Source organism: Palaemon carinicauda, chromosome 11, assembly GCF_036898095.1.
Source record: "Palaemon carinicauda isolate YSFRI2023 chromosome 11, ASM3689809v2, whole genome shotgun sequence".
In the NCBI taxonomy this organism is placed as follows: Eukaryota; Metazoa; Arthropoda; class Malacostraca; order Decapoda; family Palaemonidae; genus Palaemon; species Palaemon carinicauda.
This window is the reverse complement of record NC_090735.1, coordinates 127,298,754-127,322,100: the sequence shown is the minus strand read 5'-3', so window position 1 is coordinate 127,322,100 and position 23,347 is coordinate 127,298,754. Positions and strand designations below refer to the sequence as shown.

The 23,347-nt window shown below is 39.5% G+C and overlaps 1 protein-coding gene across 4 annotated transcripts in view; it reads right to left on the bottom strand.

Annotated features, from left to right (window-relative positions):
- Positions 1–17,702, bottom strand: part of LOC137650199 (gametogenetin-binding protein 2-like) — a 58,405-nt gene extending 40,703 nt beyond the window's left edge. For 2 of the 4 annotated variants that reach the window (XM_068383383.1, XM_068383384.1), the window contains exon 1: positions 17,425–17,702. In XM_068383383.1, coding sequence (XP_068239484.1) covers positions 17,425–17,514 — 90 coding nt within the window. In that variant the 5' untranslated portion in view covers positions 17,515–17,702. The remainder of the gene's footprint in view (positions 1–17,424) is intronic. The other 2 variants (XM_068383382.1, XM_068383381.1) reach the window with 2 other exon arrangements.
- Between the last annotated feature and the right edge of the window lie 5,645 nt (positions 17,703–23,347).

Below are 23,347 nucleotides of genomic sequence, written 5' to 3'. Positions count from 1 at the left end.
TGTCAACTGAAATGGAAACTAGTTTAAATATATAGTCACACCAGTACCATATGTGTAAAACCAAAATACATTTGAGAAAATTGTCCAACAGGAAGAAATAAACTACTTTTCCAAATAATTTCTTACATGGTATACATTGCTCTACACTACAGCAATATATTTGCTAATCTAACTGAGGGACTATTGTCTAAAAAAATAACATTAAAAATAAAAAAATTACAAATTTGGGGATAATTCGTATTTTACCTAACTATACAAATGAGTCTTTTACATAGGAGATAACAGCAAAGCTGGAGAACACAGCATTTGAAACTTTATAACAAGGAGTAAACAGGTGGCCGTTACCTGTAATTACTTTGATTGCAGTTGCGACTTTCTAAGGGCTAGGTGATGGCGGGAAAGTATGAATAAAGTCAGATTTATAGTTAGGAAAAATATAAATCATTTCCAAACTCAATACACAGGGAGAACGCACTGTAACACTTGCGAATAACGCACTACGCAAAAACACAAGTCCCCACGCTGGAAACACGTGGAACACAAACGCGCCAAAGGACCGAGAGAGACGAGAGTGAGCTGTGTACTGCTCACGACCAAGGAACTTAATGAGGACGCTGACCCAGAGAAGCAGTGACCTGCCCTAATCCTGCCCTCAGGGCGCATTCTCTGGTGGCGGGGGTAAGCCTATGTAGAGCGGAGTAAGGGGGGTAACGGCGGGAAAAACCTTGGTCGAGATTGAGGGAATCACAAGTGACTCCAAGAAAGTAGTTCTCGGTAAGTATTTTGTGTTGGAACAAATATAAATTATTTCCAAACTCATCATTTGTTTCCGTACAAATGCAAACCTTCACCTTTACATAGGAAACTCTTCCTTAGGTAGGCATAAGGCCCATTCCAACTGGCTGGAAACTTATCTCGGATTACCAAGAACTCAGCCCGTCCAAAAAAGGACGGGGAGTAGAAAATGTCATAACAAAACATATGTACACTAATGGATTATTTGCCTGATGTCACCCATGAGGCATATGTATGTGAATGGATTTGCTTGGTTACAACACACTTACCCTCAAGGAATGTGTGAAATGATACATCTATACCATGTAATAGAAAAGCTACCAACAAAGTGGGGCTTCCCTGCAAACGAACTGATTCTAGATGACAGGGTTTCTGATGCTGTGACCCAAATGAAGGAAGATGAAAGTGAAAGGAAAGGGGCAGTAATCTTCACTTTCATCCCAGTAAAATATGTAACCTCCATCCTCGATCCAATGCTAAAAAAAGTCTTGTGAAAGGAGCTTCTCCAGATTCACAATGAGCCCCAGACCATGATAGCATGAGAGAAGTATGCCTTGGTGGAGAAGAGGGTCATCCACCAAGCAATTCAAGATCAAACAACTGTCCAGGTAGCATGAAAGATGAATGCCATTGGAATGTGTCCCTGCTGATATTAGAATAAACTCTGGTGAAGACTTGTGGGCTGATGAGATACCCAACGCAAAGAACTTTGAATTGGTACACTCTGCTTAGCCTGACAAAACTGGGATACTTTCTAGAGCCAAGATGGATTAGGATCTGGTAATACTCATCCTTCAGATTGATCAATATGAGGGCCTATGGTCTGGTCGGCTACTGCATCTGGAATCTCCATCTTAGACAAATTCGTCAAACCAATCTGTTCAGGTTTATAACTGGTCTACCAACCCCAGACGCCTTCTCTAAGAGAAAGGGTAGACCAAAGAAGCTTGAACCTACTGTAGGCGAAATTGTATGAGCATATTTGTGCACATGCTCAGGTATATGCGTGCACTCTGGAGAGCACCCTTCAGCAGCATGACCTGATCCTCTGCCTGAAAGGCTAAGTCCTTTGCCAATCATTGGCGATAAGCCAATGACATCGCTGAAGAAGAGTTGGTGAACTGTATGTGGAACTGGGACTGGAGGACGTCCACAGTTTCATTGAATGATACCATCCCCACCTCTATTTGGCATGCAGACACCCTTCCACAGGTAGCATCGTAGGAGGACTGGCGCACCCACCAGAGGAGGAGAAAATTGTGGAACGCTTCAGTATTTTGCATGCCATCCTTTCTCAGGAGCCATGGTAAGGTTGTCTGTAACATTAGAATTTTTTGTACCCTCTCAGCAACCTCAGGGGATCCCTTATCCACCTCCTGTCTGTGCAATTCCCTTGTCTTAGCATTTTTGGGAACAGTTTTTGAGTCCTTTAACTTTTTCTACAGAGGAAATGCTTATCCAAGATTGAAGTCTTCAGAATAGCTTGTGGTTTCTTCAAATCGCCAGACTTAGGGACAGAAGGTTTGATAAGAATCTCCTGCGCAATCCAAGATCTCTGCTTGAGCGGGTTAACAAGATCCGCATGAGGAGGAGTATAGGCTAACATCCTCCTTTTCTGTTTAGAAGTCAGCCTGTGGACCTTCTTAACCGGCGATAGCGGAAGTTGTTGAAGACTTGGGTCTAAAACAGAGGGCATCCTTTCCTTAGCACTTCGTTCGGACGTAAGCTATGTACTAAGGATACGCTACTCTGAGTAGAAGTTCTCCTGAGGTCTGAGGGACCGTCATGGCAAGAAAAAACCAACGCCGAACTCTCTTACCGGATTTACAAGATAGTTCTGGCCTGAGAAAGTCGAGGCTGAGGTGGAAAAGCCAAACCAAAGGACTTACGGAGGTCTGATAAAGTATCATACCAAGAAGGAAGCATTCCTCCATTCCTCCTTCGGAAGTCCAAGGGGAGAAGAACGCCTATGAATGGGAGGACGTTCAGATACCCGAGGAGCCTCGGGGGAGTCTCTGCGGCATGAGGAAATCCTCATTTGTTGTTCTAAGGGGCTGATCGGGTGAGATAGAAATACCCACAAACTTATTAGGAGATTCTTTAAACTCTTCAAGGAATGAAATCGGCATACCGTTAGCGGTAGTTTTGGCGGAGATTGTTGCCAAAGGTGTTGGATTTGCAAACGATGGCGATTCTGGAACTGTATCTCGTGAAAAACTTGTGAAATCGGCAGTTTCCTCGTAAAGTTGCAAGATTCACGCGTGAAAACATGAGAATCCCGCTTTAAAGGTAGCGTTTCACAAGTAGGAACGTCCAATTCACGGGGGACCAAAGGTGAACGAGAAGCGCGATGCCATACGGGAACCTGAGGAACTGGAGGGCGACAAACACACGCCCCAAGGCAATGATAGAGGCAAAAGAACCAGAGAGAATGGAAGTACTGTATTAGAGAACGCTTTGCCGCAGTCGAGCACGATAGCGTGGGTGATCGTTTGGCTAAAGCGCCCCAAGTCGCTAAGGGAATAGAGGGTAACCAACCAGAACACACATTGGTGGACTGGTCAGTGGAAAGTCCTTTATTGGTCGTAAGTTGTTGGGAAGACGAATACCTAAAACATCCTGCCCGCAATTGTGAGCATCCTGTTCGTTATCGAGAGCGTCTCGCTTGTGATCATGAACGTGAACGTGGGTGTCGTCTTCCTCGTGAACGCGAGTGTCACCTTTGTGTCCGTGAACGTCTGGATCGCGAACGTGAATGTCTGGATCGTGAAAGTGAACGTCCAGCTCATGACTGAGATCGTTTATTCCGTGATCGTGAGTGGGAATCTCATGATCATGAGCTTAGATCTCTTGATTGTGAGCGTATAACTCGTGATCGTGAGCTCTTAAAAGGAGGCCTTCGTGAAGAAGAACGCCGAGACCGTGATAACCTTTGGTCTCGTGAGAGTGAAGGTCTAGGGTTAGAACGCCTTCGTAAAGAGGAGCGCCAAGATCGTGATAACCTGCGATCTCTTATCTCATCATTGGATCGTTGTGAACAACGTCCTGAAGATGATCGACCAAGAAGTTGATGAGTCTCGACCCTGTGATCGATGATCAGATGAAACGCTGGTCGCCTGGAGATCGTCTACAGCTGCAGTAGGAAGGACACCAGCTTACGAGCTGGAAACATTCCTCATGGCAGATATTAAGGGCTGTACATTAAAAGACGACAATGCCACAGGATGGAGAGAAGGCTCATCGTCGGCAGGAGGCTGCTCGGAGGGCGAAAGTTGAACCTCGCAAATGTTCAGGGCAAAGTTGGCAACAGTCGAAGAATCAGACTCAGCCCACATTGAAGGAGATGCAGAAGGGCTTCCTTCAAAGGGGAAGCAGAAATTTCCAAGGATGACCAAACTTGCAATACATCAGAAAAGGAGAAGGGCACCTTAGCGGCAGGGGGAGAATGTGCTTTACTAGGGGAAGCAACAACTCCTCCAAGTCCGTGAGGCTGCCCAGGAGTTAAAGGAACTGCGCTCCTACTCAAACGTTCCCTGGAGGAAGACGGGCGAGGAGCAGCTTCGGAAAGAGGTGTTGTAGAGCTACATAAAGAGGAAAATTGCGATTTCTCCACCTCCGAGTTAGACTCGGAGTGAGAGATATCGGGCTTAGCCTCCTACTTTCTGGGTCTCTCAAACCTCTTCCACTGGGAGGCAGACCAACTCCCTACAATCGTCACAAGGCGAGCCTGTTCGCAACGATGCCCCCTACAGGTCGGAGACACAGAATGTGGGTCAGTCTCAACCAACGACATGTTTTCAAGGTCCTGCAAGGCAACCCTCGCTACGAAGGCAGGTTCGGATGGGAGCATCAAAGAAGAAGACTATCACATCTGAAGAAGAGAAAGATGAGCGTGAGGCGACAATTTTCCCCTGTTCGTCAATGTCTATGGGCTGAACCTTGAGGAGGAGAGGAGACAACCGCTCTCTACCAGCCAAAAAGAAAAAGGGACTATTTCATCGTTCCGTGAGTATATATATGGGTGGCTAGTACCCCTAACCACCCCCTACCCGGTGTCTGGGTAGGGTTGCCACTTCGCACCATTAGGTTTAATTGGCTACCTTCCAGCTTTGCCCAAAGAACATCAATAAATAATGTAAGGTTTGTTAGTTTGGTGAACAAATATAAATTACTACCAAATTTGTCATTTGTTCTGACACTCCTACAAACCTTACACAATTTATCAGGGATGACTCACCCCTTAGGAGGATGGAAGTCTGGACAAACTGGCTGGCGAGTATTTCCTGTAAGTGTTCCGCACGTAACAGAGGGAAACCATGATACCTCACTAAACTAGACGTGCAAAGCACAGTTAAAGAACCGAGCAATTTTGGTGATGTGTGATGCTAGCAGTGTGACTAACCTATGGAAAACATTCTCGGAAATGTAGGAATCTTAGAAGTAACCAGAGACATTACCCAATCCACCTCACCAGGGGGTATGGGGACACAAGTATATCTATCTATACCAGGTTACTCAAGGGAAACTGTTCTACCTACAGACAGAGGTGGTCAGTTTTGCAATCGTAAGAGCTGTTGCCCATGTGGGGGGGGGAGGAATGAAAGAAAGAGCCAGTCATTCTTCGTCAATCATCCCAGGCTTATCCTTGGTCAATTCTCCCCTCACCATCTACTACTTGTCCATCAAGGAGCTCAAGGCATTATAAACCATTTATTGTGTAGCCACCACAGGGATAATGGAGAGTGTCTGCATGTTCCTGCAGGTCATGTCTTGCAGGAAGTGGGAGGTGAAGGTCAGTAACACTGTTACCTCCCAACTGGCATGGTCTGCGTCACAAAGTAGCTGTTAGTAAACGTTAGGGGCGTATTCCTACCACAAACATTATGAGCTCTAGGTCACCTCTATGAGAAGGAGGATAAGGATTCAATGACTGGTCCATGACCTTGTGGGTCCAAGCCATGAACATGTTCCTGGTGAGCCTTCTTTGACCCTCCTCGGTCGCCCCTCGGCAATAACGAACTGGTAATCCAAAAGCTGGGAATCGGCAAGATGTTGATCAGCAAACTGAAGATTAGCGAAATGGCGAACAGCGACAGTCACGAACTGAAGGACGATAGTAGGCTATCGTGAACAGATGGTGCAGCTGCAGCAGGGCTGGACGAGGTGAATCTGTTGGCAAGAGGAGTCAGCTGGATGTGACGAGTCTGAAGGGCGAGACGAGACTGCTGACAAGAAGAGTCTCACAGGATGGACAAGACTGCATAATGTGAAAAGACAAGATGAGACGAGATCTGGGCGAAGTCTTCTATGAAGATGTTGCTCCCTCTTATTTTGGTATACAAATTCTTATTGCTCCTAGGCAGAAGAGACCTTAGGAGATGGAGAGTGTACCGGAGACTTCCCATGACGATGTGTGTATGTGTGTGTGCTCGATAGGGACTCATCAGAGAGAACTTCACGGTTAGTCTCTTCCGTTGTCTCAACATTGAGATTACAGTATCTTTCAAGTTTTATGAGCCATGAAGAGTGGGTGCTCTTGGCGATGAGAACACACTAAAGTCTGCAGGATATGGTGTATTTCTTGACTGTAACCTGTCTCTAAATGCCCAAATAGATAATGTAATAAAAACGGCTGGTTATCTTCCAAGAAATATTGCGTTTATAAAAAAGTACCTGGATAAAAATTCGGTAAAGAAACTTGCGATAAATTGTGTTATTACCAGGATTGACAAAACATAATAAACAGAAGAGCAAGACTGATAAAAAGCGTTCCACCTAGAAAAAGGATCACCCCTATACTAATCGATTTACACTAGCTGCCGATTAAAGCGAGAATTGAATTTAAAATATGTATAATAACCCACCAAGTTATCAGAACTGGGAATCCACAATACAGTACCTAAGAGAATTGCTCCATATTGCGCAGCCAACAAATCGTGTCGACGCAAGAATAGTTACAGATGGCTTCAAACTGTTGGAACCTAGATTTATGTCTACTTTAGGCTCCAAATATGTGGCCCCGAGACTATATAATAAGCTCCCACGAAATATTCGAATGATTGAAGACATTAAGGCTTTCAAGAGGAAACTGAAGACTTTCTTATTTCAACAGTCATACAACAGTGACTATTTAACAGTAAATGAACAATATGCGATATGAAACGTTAAATACTCTGAACGAACAAGGTAAAACGACAGTGGAGGTCCTGTAGAGAGTAGGGTTCCCCTGTTGTATGGGACCGGAAAAGCAGCCATCAAAGTAAAGTAAGTAAAGTAAGTGCCTGAAGGTTAGATCAGCCTTGCTAAATGGCGTCGCATTGAAGAGCACTATACAGCCTGCAAAAGGTCCTTTGAGGGGGTGTGTCTGCTATTATTATTATTATTATCATTAAGCTACAACCCTAGTTGGAAAAGCAGGATGCTATAAGCCCAGGGGCCCCAACAGGTAAAATAGCCCAGTGAGGAAAGGAAACAAGGAAAAATAAAATATTTTAAGAAAAGTAACATTAAAATAAATATTTCCTATATAGACAATAAAAACTTCAACAAAACAAAGGAAGAGAAACTAGATAGAATAGTGTCCCCAAGTGTACCCTCAAGCAAGAGAACTAACCCAAAACAGTGGAAGACTATAGTACAGAGGCTATAGCACTACCCAAGACAGTGGAAGACCATGGTACAGAGGCTATAGCACTACCCAAGACTGGAGAACAATGGTTTGATTTTGGAGTGTCCTTCTCCTAGAAGAGCTGCTTACCATAGCTAAAGGGTCTCTTCTACCCTTACCAAGAAGAAAGTAGCCACTGAACAATTATATTGCCGTAGTTAACCCCTTGGGTGAAGAAGAATGGTTTGATAATCTCAGTGTTGTCAGGTGTATCAGGACAGAGGAAAATCGGTAAAGAATAGGCCAGATTATTCGGTGTGTGTTTAGGCAAAGGGAAAGAACAGTAACCAGAGAGAAGGATCCAATATAGTATTGTCTGGCCAGTCAAAGGCCCCCCTAACTCAGGCAGTGTGTGATTTGGTCCGTGCTTACATAGGCGAGTGTGTTCTGAGAGGTGATTGCACCTCTATGATAGGACGCATGTACGATGCAGTGAACTTGCCAATGGTTCTGGAAGGGATTTCTCGATCCAGAGACCCATCCCCATGAGAGCAAAAGACTTATCTAGTGAGTTCCTTTGGAACTTCTGGCATGTTTGAACTGATGCACATGTTGCTCGCTGGGTGCGCATGAAAGGGAGTACCTGTGATCCATAGTGCGTGCCATGTGTGGGGAGTTCGCCTATGCCAAGTTATGTGCACAAGCGCCATAAGCAAAGTACTCACTGGTAGTAATGTAGTCTCTAGTGCTCTATTTCGTGTCTGGTACACACATTCTACCTGTTCATATGAAGGAAAACATACCCTAGAATGGGTGGACATGTGCAAGAAACTTGTTGAATCCTCGAATGCCATCTCGGTTAACATAGAAAAGTGTGGAAACTGCTGATGGTGTGCATTCAGAGATGCACTTATTCTTAGGAGAATAACCTTAGTCGAGGCCTGAGTGCTCTGAGGTTAATATACAAAGGTATTTAATATTAAATTTTTCTCAACCTGGATTTATGAGGTATTGCATGAGACTTGCTAAGTTTTGGTTGTTCCAACTTAATTTGTTTGTTAGTTTTTTGGAGGAGACTCAGCTAATAGATAAATGTATATAGACTGGGTAGCTCTTTTCTTCACTATCCTACCTCCATCAGATTGTGAGTCAGCAATATGAACCTCAGGTTATATTCATAGATATGAATGGAATTTATTAATAAAATTATCTCGACACTCACTGGAGATTTACATCATGCCTGATGTCAAGAAACTGCTAAACATGTATAGGTCAAAACTGAAAAAAAATTTTTGACCTCAAGTCTGCAATAGACACTATTTAGCATCCACAAGCTCTCGAAGTGCCATACACTTCCATATAAATACAATACCCCCTTGGAAGATATGGCTATAATAGTGAAAAAACAAAAAAATTAAAACTTTAGGTTTTTAGGATAAAAGCAAATACAAATATAGGCAATCAATTTCATTACTAAAATTCAGTTTCTGAGCCTCAAGCAATTAACTTGGTCAACACCGTAAATTAGGTTAGCGATACAATCCAGCTATTATTAGTTGAATTCTGATGTCAAAGAACACGGAAATCCTAAGGCACTAACGATTCTTGACCCCTAAACGAAATACTGTAGTACTGTGATAACTAAACCGTGAAGTACTGACTCCTGAGGAACACAAAATAAACTGATTTGGTCCTTAACTAACCTAACCTAGGACACCATGACCTCCGCTATAAAAACATGGAATTGGTGATACCAAGAATTCATAGGCTATTAACCTAATCTAACCTAACCAAGGGAGATGCACCCTCACTTGACAGGAAGGGTTGAATACTCCCACATTTGCTTAACTAACCAGGCAGTGGTAGTTACTGTACAAGGATTGATCTTAAATCATAAATAAGACACAAAATTCTAATAAAGGGATTTTGACGTAGGAAAAATCTATTTCTGGGCGAGAGACCCGTGCCGCCCAGTGAAATGCTCCTTTTACATCATTTCTAAGGTAAAAACTGCTATAAATTTACCAGAGAAAAATTTGTATAGGAATGCTAGGTTGAACCCTAGCTCGCTCACCTTAATAAGGTGTCGGTATAATACTGGGGCATGAATTAATCACAACCAGAGGCCTCGCACCATTTAGATATCTCCTGTCAATATCCCCGAACAGCGAGGTGCCGTTCAACATCCTACTACTACTAGCAATCCCATGCCAGTGACGTCACTCCTTATAGCACCCCAGATTGGGGCCCAATTAGGGAGGGATGGGTGGGTTCACTGGGCGGCACGGGTCTCTCGCCCAGAAATAGATTTTTCCTATGTCAAAATCCCTTTTCTGGGCTCCGACCCGTGCCGCCCAGTGAAATCGTACCAGAGATTGGGGACCCAATATGGCTAACTACCTGAAGGGAATAACACAAAAATAACATAGCTGATGAGTTTTAATATAAAAAAAGAGGGATGTGGAAACCCGTAAAAATAGATCAACATGTATATGACAGTGATAATTAGACATGGTAAACAATCAATAATGAAACCCGTAGGTAAAATTCAACAGATATGAATAGTGGTAATCCAGCTTGGTAATCAAAATGCAAAGGTAAAAATTCAATCATAGATATGAATATGAGCATGGTACAAAATCCCATCAGGGGATGATAGAGAGAACCAAGCAAAAGTAAATCCATAACAAAGATTTAACATAAAATAAAATCAGCTCGGGGATTTCAAGAACAAGTGAAATCAAAACAATTCGTGAAATTGATCAATTGAATAATAAAATACACCATAAGGGTGTATGGTAAACAAAACAGGTAGGAACAACAGGTAAGCCAGGCAGGAGGGAAAGAGGACAGAGCAAGACGTTGTGATTAGGACTCAGTACCTTCAGGAGGAACTATATTCCCTGCAGCTACTGTGGCAAATCTAAGAGCTTCTAAAGGTTTTAGGTAGTGGCGCTTGAAAACTTTAGGGGACTTCCAACCCGTATATTTTGAGAGCTCATCAAATTTCATATGGTGGAAAAAATTAATTGAGGTAGCCACAGCTCGAATATCATGGACACGTGGGAATGATTCAGGATTAGCTTGTTTAATAAAATAAAGAATTTGTTGCCTGATTCCCTTAAGGGTAATAGTTCCTCCGTGTTCTCTAATAAATAAGGGCCCTGTGGTTGTAGTGGAAGTTCTACTTAAGTAGGATTTCAGGGTGGTAACTGGACACAGGGATGGATCCCTAGGAAGTGGAACAATCTTCCAGGGAGACCACCTGTTTTGGGGGTCCTCATTTTTAGCCAGGAAAACTTTGTTAGGGGAGAGAAGGACCTCACCCGAAGAGAGAAACTCTTTATGACCTGGGTCTCTAGATAAGGCTGACAATTCTGAGATTCTGGAGCCCGAGGCAAGGCTCAAAAGAAAAAGTGACTTTCTTAATAATGCCATATAGTTACAGGATTCATTTAGGGTGTCAGAGGCTAGCTTAAGAACATCGTTCAAAAACCAGGAAACTGCGCTAGGGCGAGTTGAAGGTTTTAGTCTGGCACAAGCTCTGGGAATGGATGAGAAATATGAATCCGTTAAATCAATGTCAAAACCAATATGGAAGATCTTTTTCAAGGCCGACTTGATTGTAGTAATTGTATTGGCTGCCAGGCCAGATTCGAAGAGAGTTCTGAAGAATGTCAGTTAGGTTCATCGTCATTTTCTCAACTTGGGAATCTTTTAAGAACTTAGCTAATTTCTTGACAGCTGAGTCATTGACGGAGAGTAGATTCCCTTTTGTCAGATTCCAGGAAAATAGTATTCAAAGGATCGATGTTTGCACATCGTTGGGCTGCGAACTTCATGAAGTCCATAAAGTTAGGGCATTCAGAATCCTTGAGGAAGCGAACACATTGCGAGTTTGTACTGTCTGTGTTAGCACCGGATTGGGAATCCGCCGGGGGCGGAGACCTAGTTCTAGCAACAAGGGGAACCAATTGCTCTTGGGCCAGTTGGGGGCTACGAGAGCCACTTGACCTTTGAAGGATCTGAGTTTGTGCAGAACTTTCAGCAGGAGATTCACCGGAAGAAACAGATAAATTGTCTTCCAGGTATTCCAATCTAGAATCATAGAGTCCGTGGCATAAGCCTGAGGGTCCAGGTTGGGGGCTACGTAACAATCTAGTTTCGATTGGATTCCGTCGCAAACAGATCCACCTGGAGACCCTGGACTTGAGATAGTATCCACTGGAAAGATCGATTGTCTAGTGACCATTCCGACTCTAGCGGAGTCGTCCGGAAAAGCGAGTCCGCTACCACATTCCGGACTCCTGCTAGATGGACTGCTGACAGGTGCCACTTGTACATTGCCGCCATGGAGAAAATCTTCAACATGATGTGGTTTATTGGGGCTGATCTGGAGCCTCCTCTGTTCAGGCAGTGTACTATGACTGCACTGTCGAGAACCAGTCTGATATGGAGATTCCTGGCCGGATTGAGACGTTTTAAAGTGAGGAAGACTGCCATGGCCTCTAGGACGTTGATGTGCATTTGTTGGAAGACCGGTGACCATAAACTTAGATGAAGTGACAGTGGAGTCCGACATCTTGAGGTAAATCCAGGAAAAACCAGCGAAATTCACACACCAAGGCAAAATAAGGAGTGACGTCACTGGCGTGGGATTGCTAGTAGTAGTAGGATGTCGAACTGCACCTCGCTGTTCGGGGATATTGACAGGAGATATCTAAATGGTGCGAGGCCTCTGGTTGTGATTAATTCATGCCCCAGTATCATACCGACACCTTATTAAGGTGAGCGATCTGGGTTCAACCTAGCATTCCTAAACCAATTTTTCTCTGGTAAATTTATAGCAGTTTTTACCTTAGAAATGATGTAAAAGGAGCATTTCACTGGGCGGCACGGGTCGGAGCCCAGAAAACTTTTTCCTATACCTAATGTTTTAGACTAGCAACTTGCGAGAACAATACGGAGAAAGCGAATATCTGCTGTGCAGAGCATACAGTTTGCAACATTGTGTATTGAAATCGTTGCTCAAAAGAGTACAACAGCCTACTTAATCTCAATGACACAGTTTGACACTGAAGGGACACATACATCAATAGAATCATCCCAATTTCACTATGTGCAGCAATGATAATAGAAAATATAGGCCTTACTCCTTTTTATTCAATCCCAAAAATTCCATTAATGATTATAAATATCCACTAGTTTCCCATTAATTTATCAATTATTCAACCAAAAAGTACATATTTAGCAAAACTGACAGGTTACCATTTACTTTATAACAAGAGTCGTGATGGCTTAACTTTGGCTACACCTACAAAATTTGGTTAATATACGATACATCAATTTCTAGGGAAAAGGGAATTTGCCATAAAAAATGGATGGGTGTTGACTACTTTAGAATTTTCCTTTTTATGATTAATGGGGCCTAGGACATTACCTCTGTATCGATTGATTGAAATGAAAACACTTTCGGAATCTAAGTCCATTGTTTACCTTTGGAAGACTGATGAAGCGCATACAGTATGTGGTTTTCGGAATCTAAGTCCATTGTTTACCTTTGGAAGACTGATGAAGCGCATACAGTATGTGGTTTTCGGAATTTAAGTCCATTGTTTACCTTTGGAAGACTGATGAAGCGCATACAGTATGTGGTTTCAATCGCTTTCCGAGTTTTTGCAATGACATTAATAAGATGGTTTTTTAACTAATTAGGAACTTTAAATATTTATTAGCAAGTTTCCTTATGTTCTACAATAGCCATTTTTTACCACCCTTCCCTTCATTTCCAACATGACTACTGTCCCAAGAAAATGTCTCGAAAAGGGAAGTACAATGAAATATATTTCAAAATTTATTATAATTTCATCTATTTCGGTATTTGATTATTATGAAAACGCTCGCCTTTCCGAACATCTCATCCCTGTACTGCTTGCCTGAAGAGATGAGCAGTAAAATTGTTTATTTTGGGAATGAAGTGAGCCAAGGCAGAGCTAAACTCATTTGAGGAATGGGGTAGAAATTATAAGTAATTATGATACAGTACTCCAATAGTGACCCATGGGGATGGCATGTGCAGTACATCCATGTACCGACTGCTAGAAGAGGAGCAGTGGAATATATGTTTATTTTGTGAGCGATGCGAGCCACGGCGGAACAAAAACCGAGGAGTACGATACGTATTACTGTATGAGTAATTATGATACTTCAATTTCCAGCCACTTACATGAACCATATATCCTTGCAATTGCTTATCTTGCGTTTCTCATGCATTTCTTACAATTATTATCGCTGCATATAACTATTTTAGTGTTTCCGCAACCAAAAGCCATAATTGTTTTCATAAAAGGGGAGAGGTAAGAAAACTCATGAAAGGGTGGTTTGCCCAAATATACAGTATATGATCAGAAATGGATAAAACACAAGAGAGTAGGAAAAATATATGGTGTCTATATTTGGCTATAAATTAAATTTTCGTATATTTACCATAAGAAAATAATAATTTTACTGTAGAGTATTAGGATTAAACTGATCACCCACTTTATAATACTGTAGTAGCTTAGGCTTAAGCTACCCTGTAAAACTCAGAGATACTAAGTTGCTAATCTTGAAATGTAATGTTAGATGAGATACTTTTCAAAGTATAATTTTAGGAAGTAATACTACCCTAATTTTGGAATAAATATAAGCTTACTATAACAATGACATATCTGTTTTTGACCGTTGTTAATGGTTTATATAGGACATATCTGTTTTGACCCCGTTACTGTTTTTAGAATGATATATTGTTAATTTATTCTCATAATTTATTTATTCCTTATTTCCTTTCCTAACTGGGCTATTTTTTCCTACTGGAGCCCTTGTGCTTATAGTATCTTGCTTTTCCAACTAGGGTTGTAGCTTGGCTAGTAATAATAATAATAATAATAATAATAATTGGGCCAGACCATTTTCAAGCAAGACAAGGGTAAAAAAATTAGCATCATGTTGGTATATTCATGGCCTTGTCAAAAGCAAAGAATACACTACACAAATAGCCCTGCATTCTACCCTAATTCTATTATTACCATAAGTGATTATTTTACAACATACCCTAAAAAAAATAATAATAATAATAAACAGCAACAAGATTGATAAAATTTGTTCCACCCTAAAAATGGATTACTATACTACTGTATCTCTTACCTATTAAAGTTAGAATTCATAATGTATGTGCAACGACTTGCCAAGTTACTAGAACTGAATATATAAAATATTTACGAGAAATGTTGGACATTGTGTGGCCAACAAATCATATCGACATGCCACTCGTTTTAGACGGTTTCAAGTTGCTCGGAGCAAAGATGCAATTTTACTGTGGGTTCTAGAGCTTTCTAACAACAACCCCATTGACATAAGATCTGATGATATACTGTAAGGGTTACAAGAGGAAGTTGAAGACTTTGTTTTTTGAAGTGCTATGCTATATGATTCTGTAAGTACTTTAAAAAATGTATAAGCCAAACAAATCTTCTGGATATTACAAGCAGCTGGCCTTTTCCATGCGAGGCAGGACCAGGAAAACACTCCTCAAAGTATGTAAGTGAAGTAATGAGATCTCACCTAACCTAACTTATGGTGCTATATCATTACCTTGCTCCATGGACTCTTCTCTTAAGCCGACTATGAAGAAATCATGCCAGCAAATAATGCACACATACCCAGTAGCCCCAAGAAAATTACCGACTGAGGACTAAAAATTTCTTCGCGAGAGCGGCCTGTGACAGTATAACTACTACCGTATAGGATTGATTGATAGATTGATTTGAGGTTTTCTGACATCCTGCTACCGTATAGGAACAAACTTGTACTGGACACAGCAGAAACTTTATCAAATTGAAATAAAACTTTGATTTCTGAATACATATTTAAAAACTAAGTAACTCATATCACATAAATACAAGATAAATAAGTACAGTTACACAATATGGAGCCTTTGTAGTTCATTGGGAAAGAACAAATGTAAAACTACAATAAGTTATGATTGAAAAACCACACTTTAAAAGGGAAACAAACACAATAACACCTCTAACTAAAGGTTCCCACCTAACCTAACCTAGGAGCAGTATCCTTCCCTACTTATCTAACAGGGGGCTACGCCTCCCTACAGTCCCCCTTTAAACTGCCGTATTCTTAGATTACCCTAAGACTAAGTCACAATGTTAGGGCTTCACTCCTGGCAAGGTAACACTAAATCATAATATTTCTTAAATCATAAAACATACTTTGGGGTGTACGTATGATAGCGGCCAACTGTACGTATGATGTCTGCTTAAGATTACGGCAGTGTAAGGGGGGGTCGTTAGCCCCACCCTTCCCACTAGGTAAGTAGGTAAGGACAGGGCTTGTAAGTTAGGTTAGGGGGAGGGGGAGAAGCTTAGGTTAGTTGGTTTCCATGTTTTAAGCACGCTGGAGGAACTGGCCGCTGATATACAAAGGCCCCCTAACTTCATATCTCAGACCAAAATAAACAACTTCCTCATAAATTAAACTAACTTGACAAGCAATAAGGAAATTTAAACCTGTCCCAACAAACTATATTCACCGCCACAACATTTATTGCATTGGTAAACACTTCTATTCGCACAGATAGCCACAACTATTCAAAGCATTTCCTTAAACATGGGGTTCAAATTAGTGTTTAAGTAAGGATAGATTCAGTTATTATTACTACTAGTTAAACTACAACCCTAATTGGAAAGGTAGGATCCTATAAGCCCAAAGGCTCCAAAGGAGAAAATAGCTTCGTGAGGAATGAAATTACGAAAAGATATAGAATAACGTGCCGGAGTGTACCCTTCACCAAGAGGACTCTACACCAAGACAATTGAAGAGCATGGTGCAGAGGCTATAGCATTACCCGAGACAATAACAATGGTTATGTCCTCCTAGAAGAGCAGCTTCCCAAAGCTAAAGTCTCTTCTACCATTACCAAGTAGAAAGTAACCACTAACCAATTAAGTTTGATTAACCATATGAGTAAAGAAAAGTTTTATGGTCTTATTATTGTAAAGCGGATGAGGAGAGAAGTGTGCGTGTAAAGGATAGGAAAAAACTATTAGAGGATTTGGTACATGTGTAGGCAAAGGAAAAAAAGAACTGTAACCAGGCAGGGATCCAAAGTAGTACAATCTGGCCAGTCAAAGGACCCGAGAGGTGTATGTATGTTAGCGGCCACCTGTATGTATGACTAAGAATATGTCAGGATAAGGGAGGTCGCAGGGGGCGTTAGCCCCAGTTAAGTAGGTAAGGACACGGGTGTAGGTTAGGTTAGGTGGGGAAGTTTAGGTTATTTTCTGTGCACACGAGAGGAGCTGGCCGTTGATATGCAAAGACTCCTGACAAGATAAGTCTCGAGTAATAGTATCTCAACGGGTGGCTAGTAAAATGCTTTACATACATGATACTATAGTACAATGAGATGAATATCTTAGTGCCGAGTATCAACTTGTCTGAGGGGCCAACCCATTCAACTTGACCAGGGGAAATCGCCCCCCAAAATAATACTCCTTCCCCCCAAAATAATACTCCAGGCCATAGCATTCCAAACAGAAAATTAACAGTTATTGTTATTCATGGTAGCAGTTTCTTCTAGAAGGTATTCTCACTTAGAATATAACTTAAAACCTAGAAAATTTCAACTAGCCCATCGTACAAAAATGCCTAGAGTAGGCCTCCTAAAATGAAATTGATAGGCATAGCCTACATTAGAAAGGATTGGTAGAATGTGTTTGATAGGTAGGGCAGAGTTTTGAGTTACATATGACCAACGTTACTGAAAACATCCGATCACAAATAAATTGGTTTGGCCTAGTTAATGGTGGCCCACCGGGGGTAGTAGCCTAGTAGGAAGGCACTAGTGACTAGGCTAGCCTAGGCCATGGTATAGTAAAAAAAACACGAAGACTTTAATATTTTAATCAGAATTAGCTGCCATAGCATATACCAATGGGGTTAATGAGGCCAATGACATAATTACTTACGATCTTGTTGTCGTAAACTGACAGGGGCAGTTGTCTCCTTCCCAATTGGATCTCATCTTCCTCGTCATACACACCAACCAATTTGGCCATTATTAGCCCGTTTAATGACTGACACCACACTTAGATGAAAGCTTCATATAACGCACTTGCTCAACCGGAGCATTCAGAAGCGATATCCCATTGGCGGAATATAATTCTAACAGATTTTGTAGACCTTTTTTAGTTACGTTCACATTGGTATAGTTGATGGCAGATTATTTCCACTGGATTATCGTACATGAACCTTGAAATTATCGTTTTTTAAACCAAAATTATCTACACACTTTCAACATGATTAAGTAACATATATAACTTATTTCAAGGTATTTTAGCAAAAATTATTTAATCAAACATACACACATTTGTATATACCTAAGGTATGTATCGAACATCGTACTGGACCTAAAGTAATGTACATGTACGATAATTATCGTACGAATGGCACCCCTGGTTCGGAAAGTCTGTGTGCGACTTCCCTTAAAAACAAGTGTCACAGATCAATGGAATTTACATATCATTCTGCAATTTACCATTTTACGTTTTCAATTTATGGAAAAATATAATGTTCGCATTTACAAAAAGGTTATCAATTAAGTTTAACGAGTTTGAAATGATCCATTAGTCTTATTTCGCTTTTATCAATCGGATGCACTTCTAGACCGGTTCAGAGCATGCGCAGTAAAGATGTGGTCAGTTCCATATCGTCGTCGAAAAAACTTATTTTATTTGTGTAAGAATCATTTATTAAATAATTTATTATTGCACGATATCTCATCACATACAGTTTATCATTCCGATAATCTAATATACCATATTATCTTTGGACTTATCAATGAAAAGTTGAAAAGAGTCGTTCGTTACCAACCGTTTCCCAGTCAGGTGATTACTATTAAACTGCCATTCATCTTAATGCCAAAATGGGCGTGCGTGCAATTGCAATTCCAGTGGTTAAATTGTGGAGAATGGATATTGCCTGGAGTCATCGAGAGCGTTGGAAACTTTGGAAGCCGAGATGGGTGTTAAATATCAGGCAAAATCAAAAGAGGTCAGTTACCTTGCAACTTCCCAAGGTCAGGTTGTTAGATTTGAACTATTACGTCATAAATGATGAATTCGCAATTGCTTGCAAAGTAATTTGCCAAAGTGAAAATTTATGGTCAGTCAGTTCAGTCGAAAGTGGGGCTTGTGGCAACTTACAGCCTGTAATGTGAATGTGCAATGGTATTCAAACCATGAGTAATAGGTATGGATGAACGCGCCCTCATCATTATTCTTGACGGAACTTAATAGATTCTATTCCTATTTATTAGGAAAATCGTACCACACAATTCTTAGGTATACCAAAGAATCATTCATTAATTCAAGATTGGGCCAAGTAAAATAACTGGCAGATGTTTTAACGTAAATTTCAATTACTTGTCAGGGAAGCAAATTGTCCGAAGGACTGTACTCCCGAGCTTTCAAACTTCAGTTGTTTACACCTGCTGGAAAGTATCATTAGAGAATTTAGGTTTACGGAAAAAATTTATTGTTGGTTAAAAAGAAAGGGAATTTGAAGTTTCGTTATAAAGCAAGGTAGAATCGCGTTAAATTTGATGTCTTTAAGTGATTCAAATCGAGGAGGCAGGACCGACGAGTGTTCGCTTCATATGATGAAACACAATCCTATCTATGTACTGAAACGTAACACTGTACTGTTGTTTCAGTCATCTATGAGTTGGATACTCCAATGAACAACTGTGACTTTTATTATATTGTCTTTTCTTTTGGAATTCAATAATTCAGTTCACTAATTTGTCCTAACCAGTTTGTTGTGAGTTGTTTAAACCAAACAGTGGAAAACTCGCGATTGGGTGAAATAAGTACATGGAAAACATTAAAACAGACAAGGAAAGGGAAAAGATTAAAGCATTATTATAGAATTATATGCTTAGGGAATTGCGTTGACAAAGAGAGACGGGGGTAAAATCAGTGATCGGTTAAGAACTTGAAAGGCTGAAAATAAACAGAGCAGCGTTTCATTTCCCTGGTCCCCTGTGATAATGAAATCGGACATTTTCTTTCATTGCCAATATTCTATTCAGATTATTTTGGGGATCGCATCATTCGTATTGACAATGCCAAGGTTACTTAATAAATACCATTTTCCTTTATCATATATAGACCTCACCTATTTCCTCTTTTCCTCGCTCGCTGTGTGATTCTTGGTTTCTTACTGCTCGCTCGGCAAATTAAGTTTATAGACACTCAAGATATTATGTAAAAATCTAAGCTAACCTTATATTCAGTAATGTTATTGGGATTTTTCTTATAACTAACAACAGTCTTAATGAAAATCTTAAGTTTTGACTTTATCCCATTTACCTTGGAATCACTTGGGATGATACCTTGTTATCAGTTTGGGAACTACTGTGGTAAATATCAGTCAAAATCAAAGTCAGTCTCTCTCTCTCTCTCTCTCTCTCTCTCTCTCTCTCTCTCTCTCTCTCTCTCTCTCTCTCTCTCTCTCTCTCTCTCACTCTCTCTCTCTCAATTTCAAAGCCCTTCTGTATACCATCAGCTCTCTGCTAGGACTTTGCAACATATCCACTCTTATATGTTGTTTTCTTGACTTTCCTAATTTTGTGCATGAAAATAAATGTTATGTATTGTCATCTTCGCACAGGTCATATACACAAACAACGTGTTTCCCCTGAAATTTGCTTTTATTTTAAGCATGTTTAACCTTGTCTCTATTATAAAGATTGCCTTATGAATATCCATATCTCTGATATAAGGCTGTGGACCATTCCTCTATATGAATCTCATATTTTGTTCATCCCTTTCTTCTTTACTCCAAGCGTTTTCTTTACTCTTTCCATAATTCTTTTCTTGATTTTTATCAAGATACTTTTCCCCAAATTTCTTATTTCTCCCATTTCCATTCTATATTTACAAAAAAAAATTTATTGCTGCTACTCCAGTACTTTCCATATTATTATTATCATTATTATTATTATTATTATTATTATTATTAATTGCAATATATCTTCAATTAGCTCTCCAATTAGTCTCCATCACAGTTTATAATGTTACGGAAAAGCATTATTTTTATTTTATAGTCTATTCTTACTATTCTTAAAGACAATGGTCGTAATCCTGTTTTTGCTATGATGCCCCAGTATGGAGTAATTGATGGTTGTTCATACATATTTCTTATTATTCTATATCGAAGGATTTCCAGATCTTTCATATTTTTATCTCTTACTTCACTCCAGTTCTGTACATTAGCAAATATTGTTGGAACAACTACTGTTTTGTATATTTCTTTCTATCTACTAACGCAATTGTTCCTACTCTCATGTCTCCATATTTTTATATTTCTTGGGTCATATACGCGACTCTCTGGCTTTTATTACTGATACTTATTTGTTTCTTTTCTTTGCCCATTCAATCTTGAACTGTTATCCATAGATAAATTTTTTTGGTTTAATATTTATTTTTGATTTTATGATAAAGTGATTTATAGGAAATATGGTTAGTGATTTTAATTATGATATATGCTAAGGAACTATTATAAATCATGTAATTTCATGGACTACATAGTATATAAAATAATGTAAATATCCCAATTGTATAGTAGATTAATGTTAATTTGTAATTATATTTATTGAATTTTTTTAATGTAAAATTTGTGGTCAATAAAAATCTATCTATCTATCTATCTATCTGTGTCATTCTCCCGGATACTTACATACTAAACTTACTGGGCACTTCTTCACTTTTTTACCTTTTTATTATTATTATTATTATTATTATTATTATTATTATTATTATTATTATTATTATTATTATTAATTCACCAGACTTAGTGCCATGGTCTTCCAATGCCTTGGGTTAGAGTTCTTTTGCTTGAGGGTACACTCAGGTACACTTTTCTATCTTATTTCTCTTCTTCTGTTTTGTTCAAGTTTATATAGTCTATAATTGGAAGATCTATTTTAATATTGTTACTGTTATTAATATATTTTATATTGTTTATTATTTCTCTCGTAGTTTATTTACTTATTTCCTTTCCTCACTGAGCTATTTTCCCTGTTGGAGCCCTTGGGCTTAAAGCATCCTGCTTTTCCAACTAGGCTTGTAGCTTAGCTAGTAATAATAATAATAATAATAATAATAATAATAATATAATAATAATAATAATAATAATAATAATAATAATGGGATTGGTACTGGTTGTAAACTTTTTTCATTATCTCAAAGCTGTGACAGTTACTTAAAACACATTCTACTCTTTTACTTTCTGTGGGAAACATAATATCTTTTACCCATATCAGGGATTCAATTTCAACATTTCCTATCAATGTTACATTGTTTCCATTTTAACTTCTATCCCATCTATTTAATGCAATCCGTGATACCTAACTTATGGAAGCCCTTATATGCACCAAAAAAAAAAAAAAAAAAAAAAAAAAAAAAAAAAAAAAAAACATGTGTTGGTCCTTGCATTTAAGCATTATAGTAAATTACTAAATTGAGTTAGCAGATGTTTATACAGTCGACCTTTCCTGAATGCCTCCACATTGAAACTTATTCATATCTTCATTGAATGGGCTCTTTAATTTTTTTCATTCTTATTTTCTCAAATATTTCAATAATTGTACTTGTAATAAATATTCCTGATTTGTTTTCTAATTCAATTTTATTCCCCGTTTAACATCTACCAATTTTCCGGGATACATGTCTTCATCTATCTCTGTTAGGATAAATGTCAGACATTCTGTTAGTTCGTTTCCCCGTCATTTTCATCATCACTTTGTTAAATCCTTGCTTGCATAATGTGTATTTGTCTTTCATGATTTTACGACAGCGTCTATATCTTGATTTACTATTTTTTTCGCTTAGCTAGATCTCTCTCTCTCTCTCTCTCTCTCTCTCTCTCTCTCTCTCTCTCTCTCTCTCTCTCTCTCTCAGCCATTGATCGAACAAGCTGTTGATTTTATCTGGCATAATCTCTTCTTTACTCTGTGGAGTTTCTGGCTTTAATAGATCTCTATACAATTATTTTTTTAATATCATTTATTTCTTCAACTGCCTATATTATTTCTCCATCATTAGGTAGTACGTTAGCCAGGGCATCAGCCACCCATTGAGATACTACCGCTAGAGAGTTATGGGGTCCTTTGACTGGCTAGACTGTACTACAATGGATTCTTCTCCCTTTGCCTACACATACACCGAATAGCCTGGCCCATTCTTTACATATTCTCCACTGTCCTCATACACCTGACAACACTGAGATTACCAAACAATCCTTCTTCACTTTAGGGGTTACCGCTATATCATTGTTCAGTGGCCACTTTCCTGTAGGTGAGGGTAGAATAGACTCTTTAGTTATGGTAAGCAGCTCTTCTAGGAGAAGGACACTCCAAAGTCAAACTATTGTTCTCTAATCTTGGGTAGTGCCAGAGCCTCTGTATCATTGTTTTCCACTGTTTTGCGTAGAGTTCTCTTGCTTGAGAATACACTCGAGCACACTATTCTTCTTTTTCTCTTCTTGTTTTGTTAGTTTTTATAGTTTATATAGGAAATATTTATTTTTATGTTACTGCTCTTGAAATATTTCATTTTTCCTTGTTACCTTTCCTCACTGGGCTATTTTTCCTGTTGGAGCCCTTGGGCTTATAGTATCCTGCTTTTCCAACTAGGTTGTAGCTTGGCAATTAAAAATAATAATAATAATAATAATAATAATCCTTTCCTCTGATGGCTCTAGGCTAGAGTCATTGGTGATTTTTTCCATCTACTTTCTTGATTTTTACATTCCATTTATCTATTGTCTTTTGCAAAACATTAGCGTATTTTGTTCATTTGATTTTCATTACCATCGTCATTACGTCAA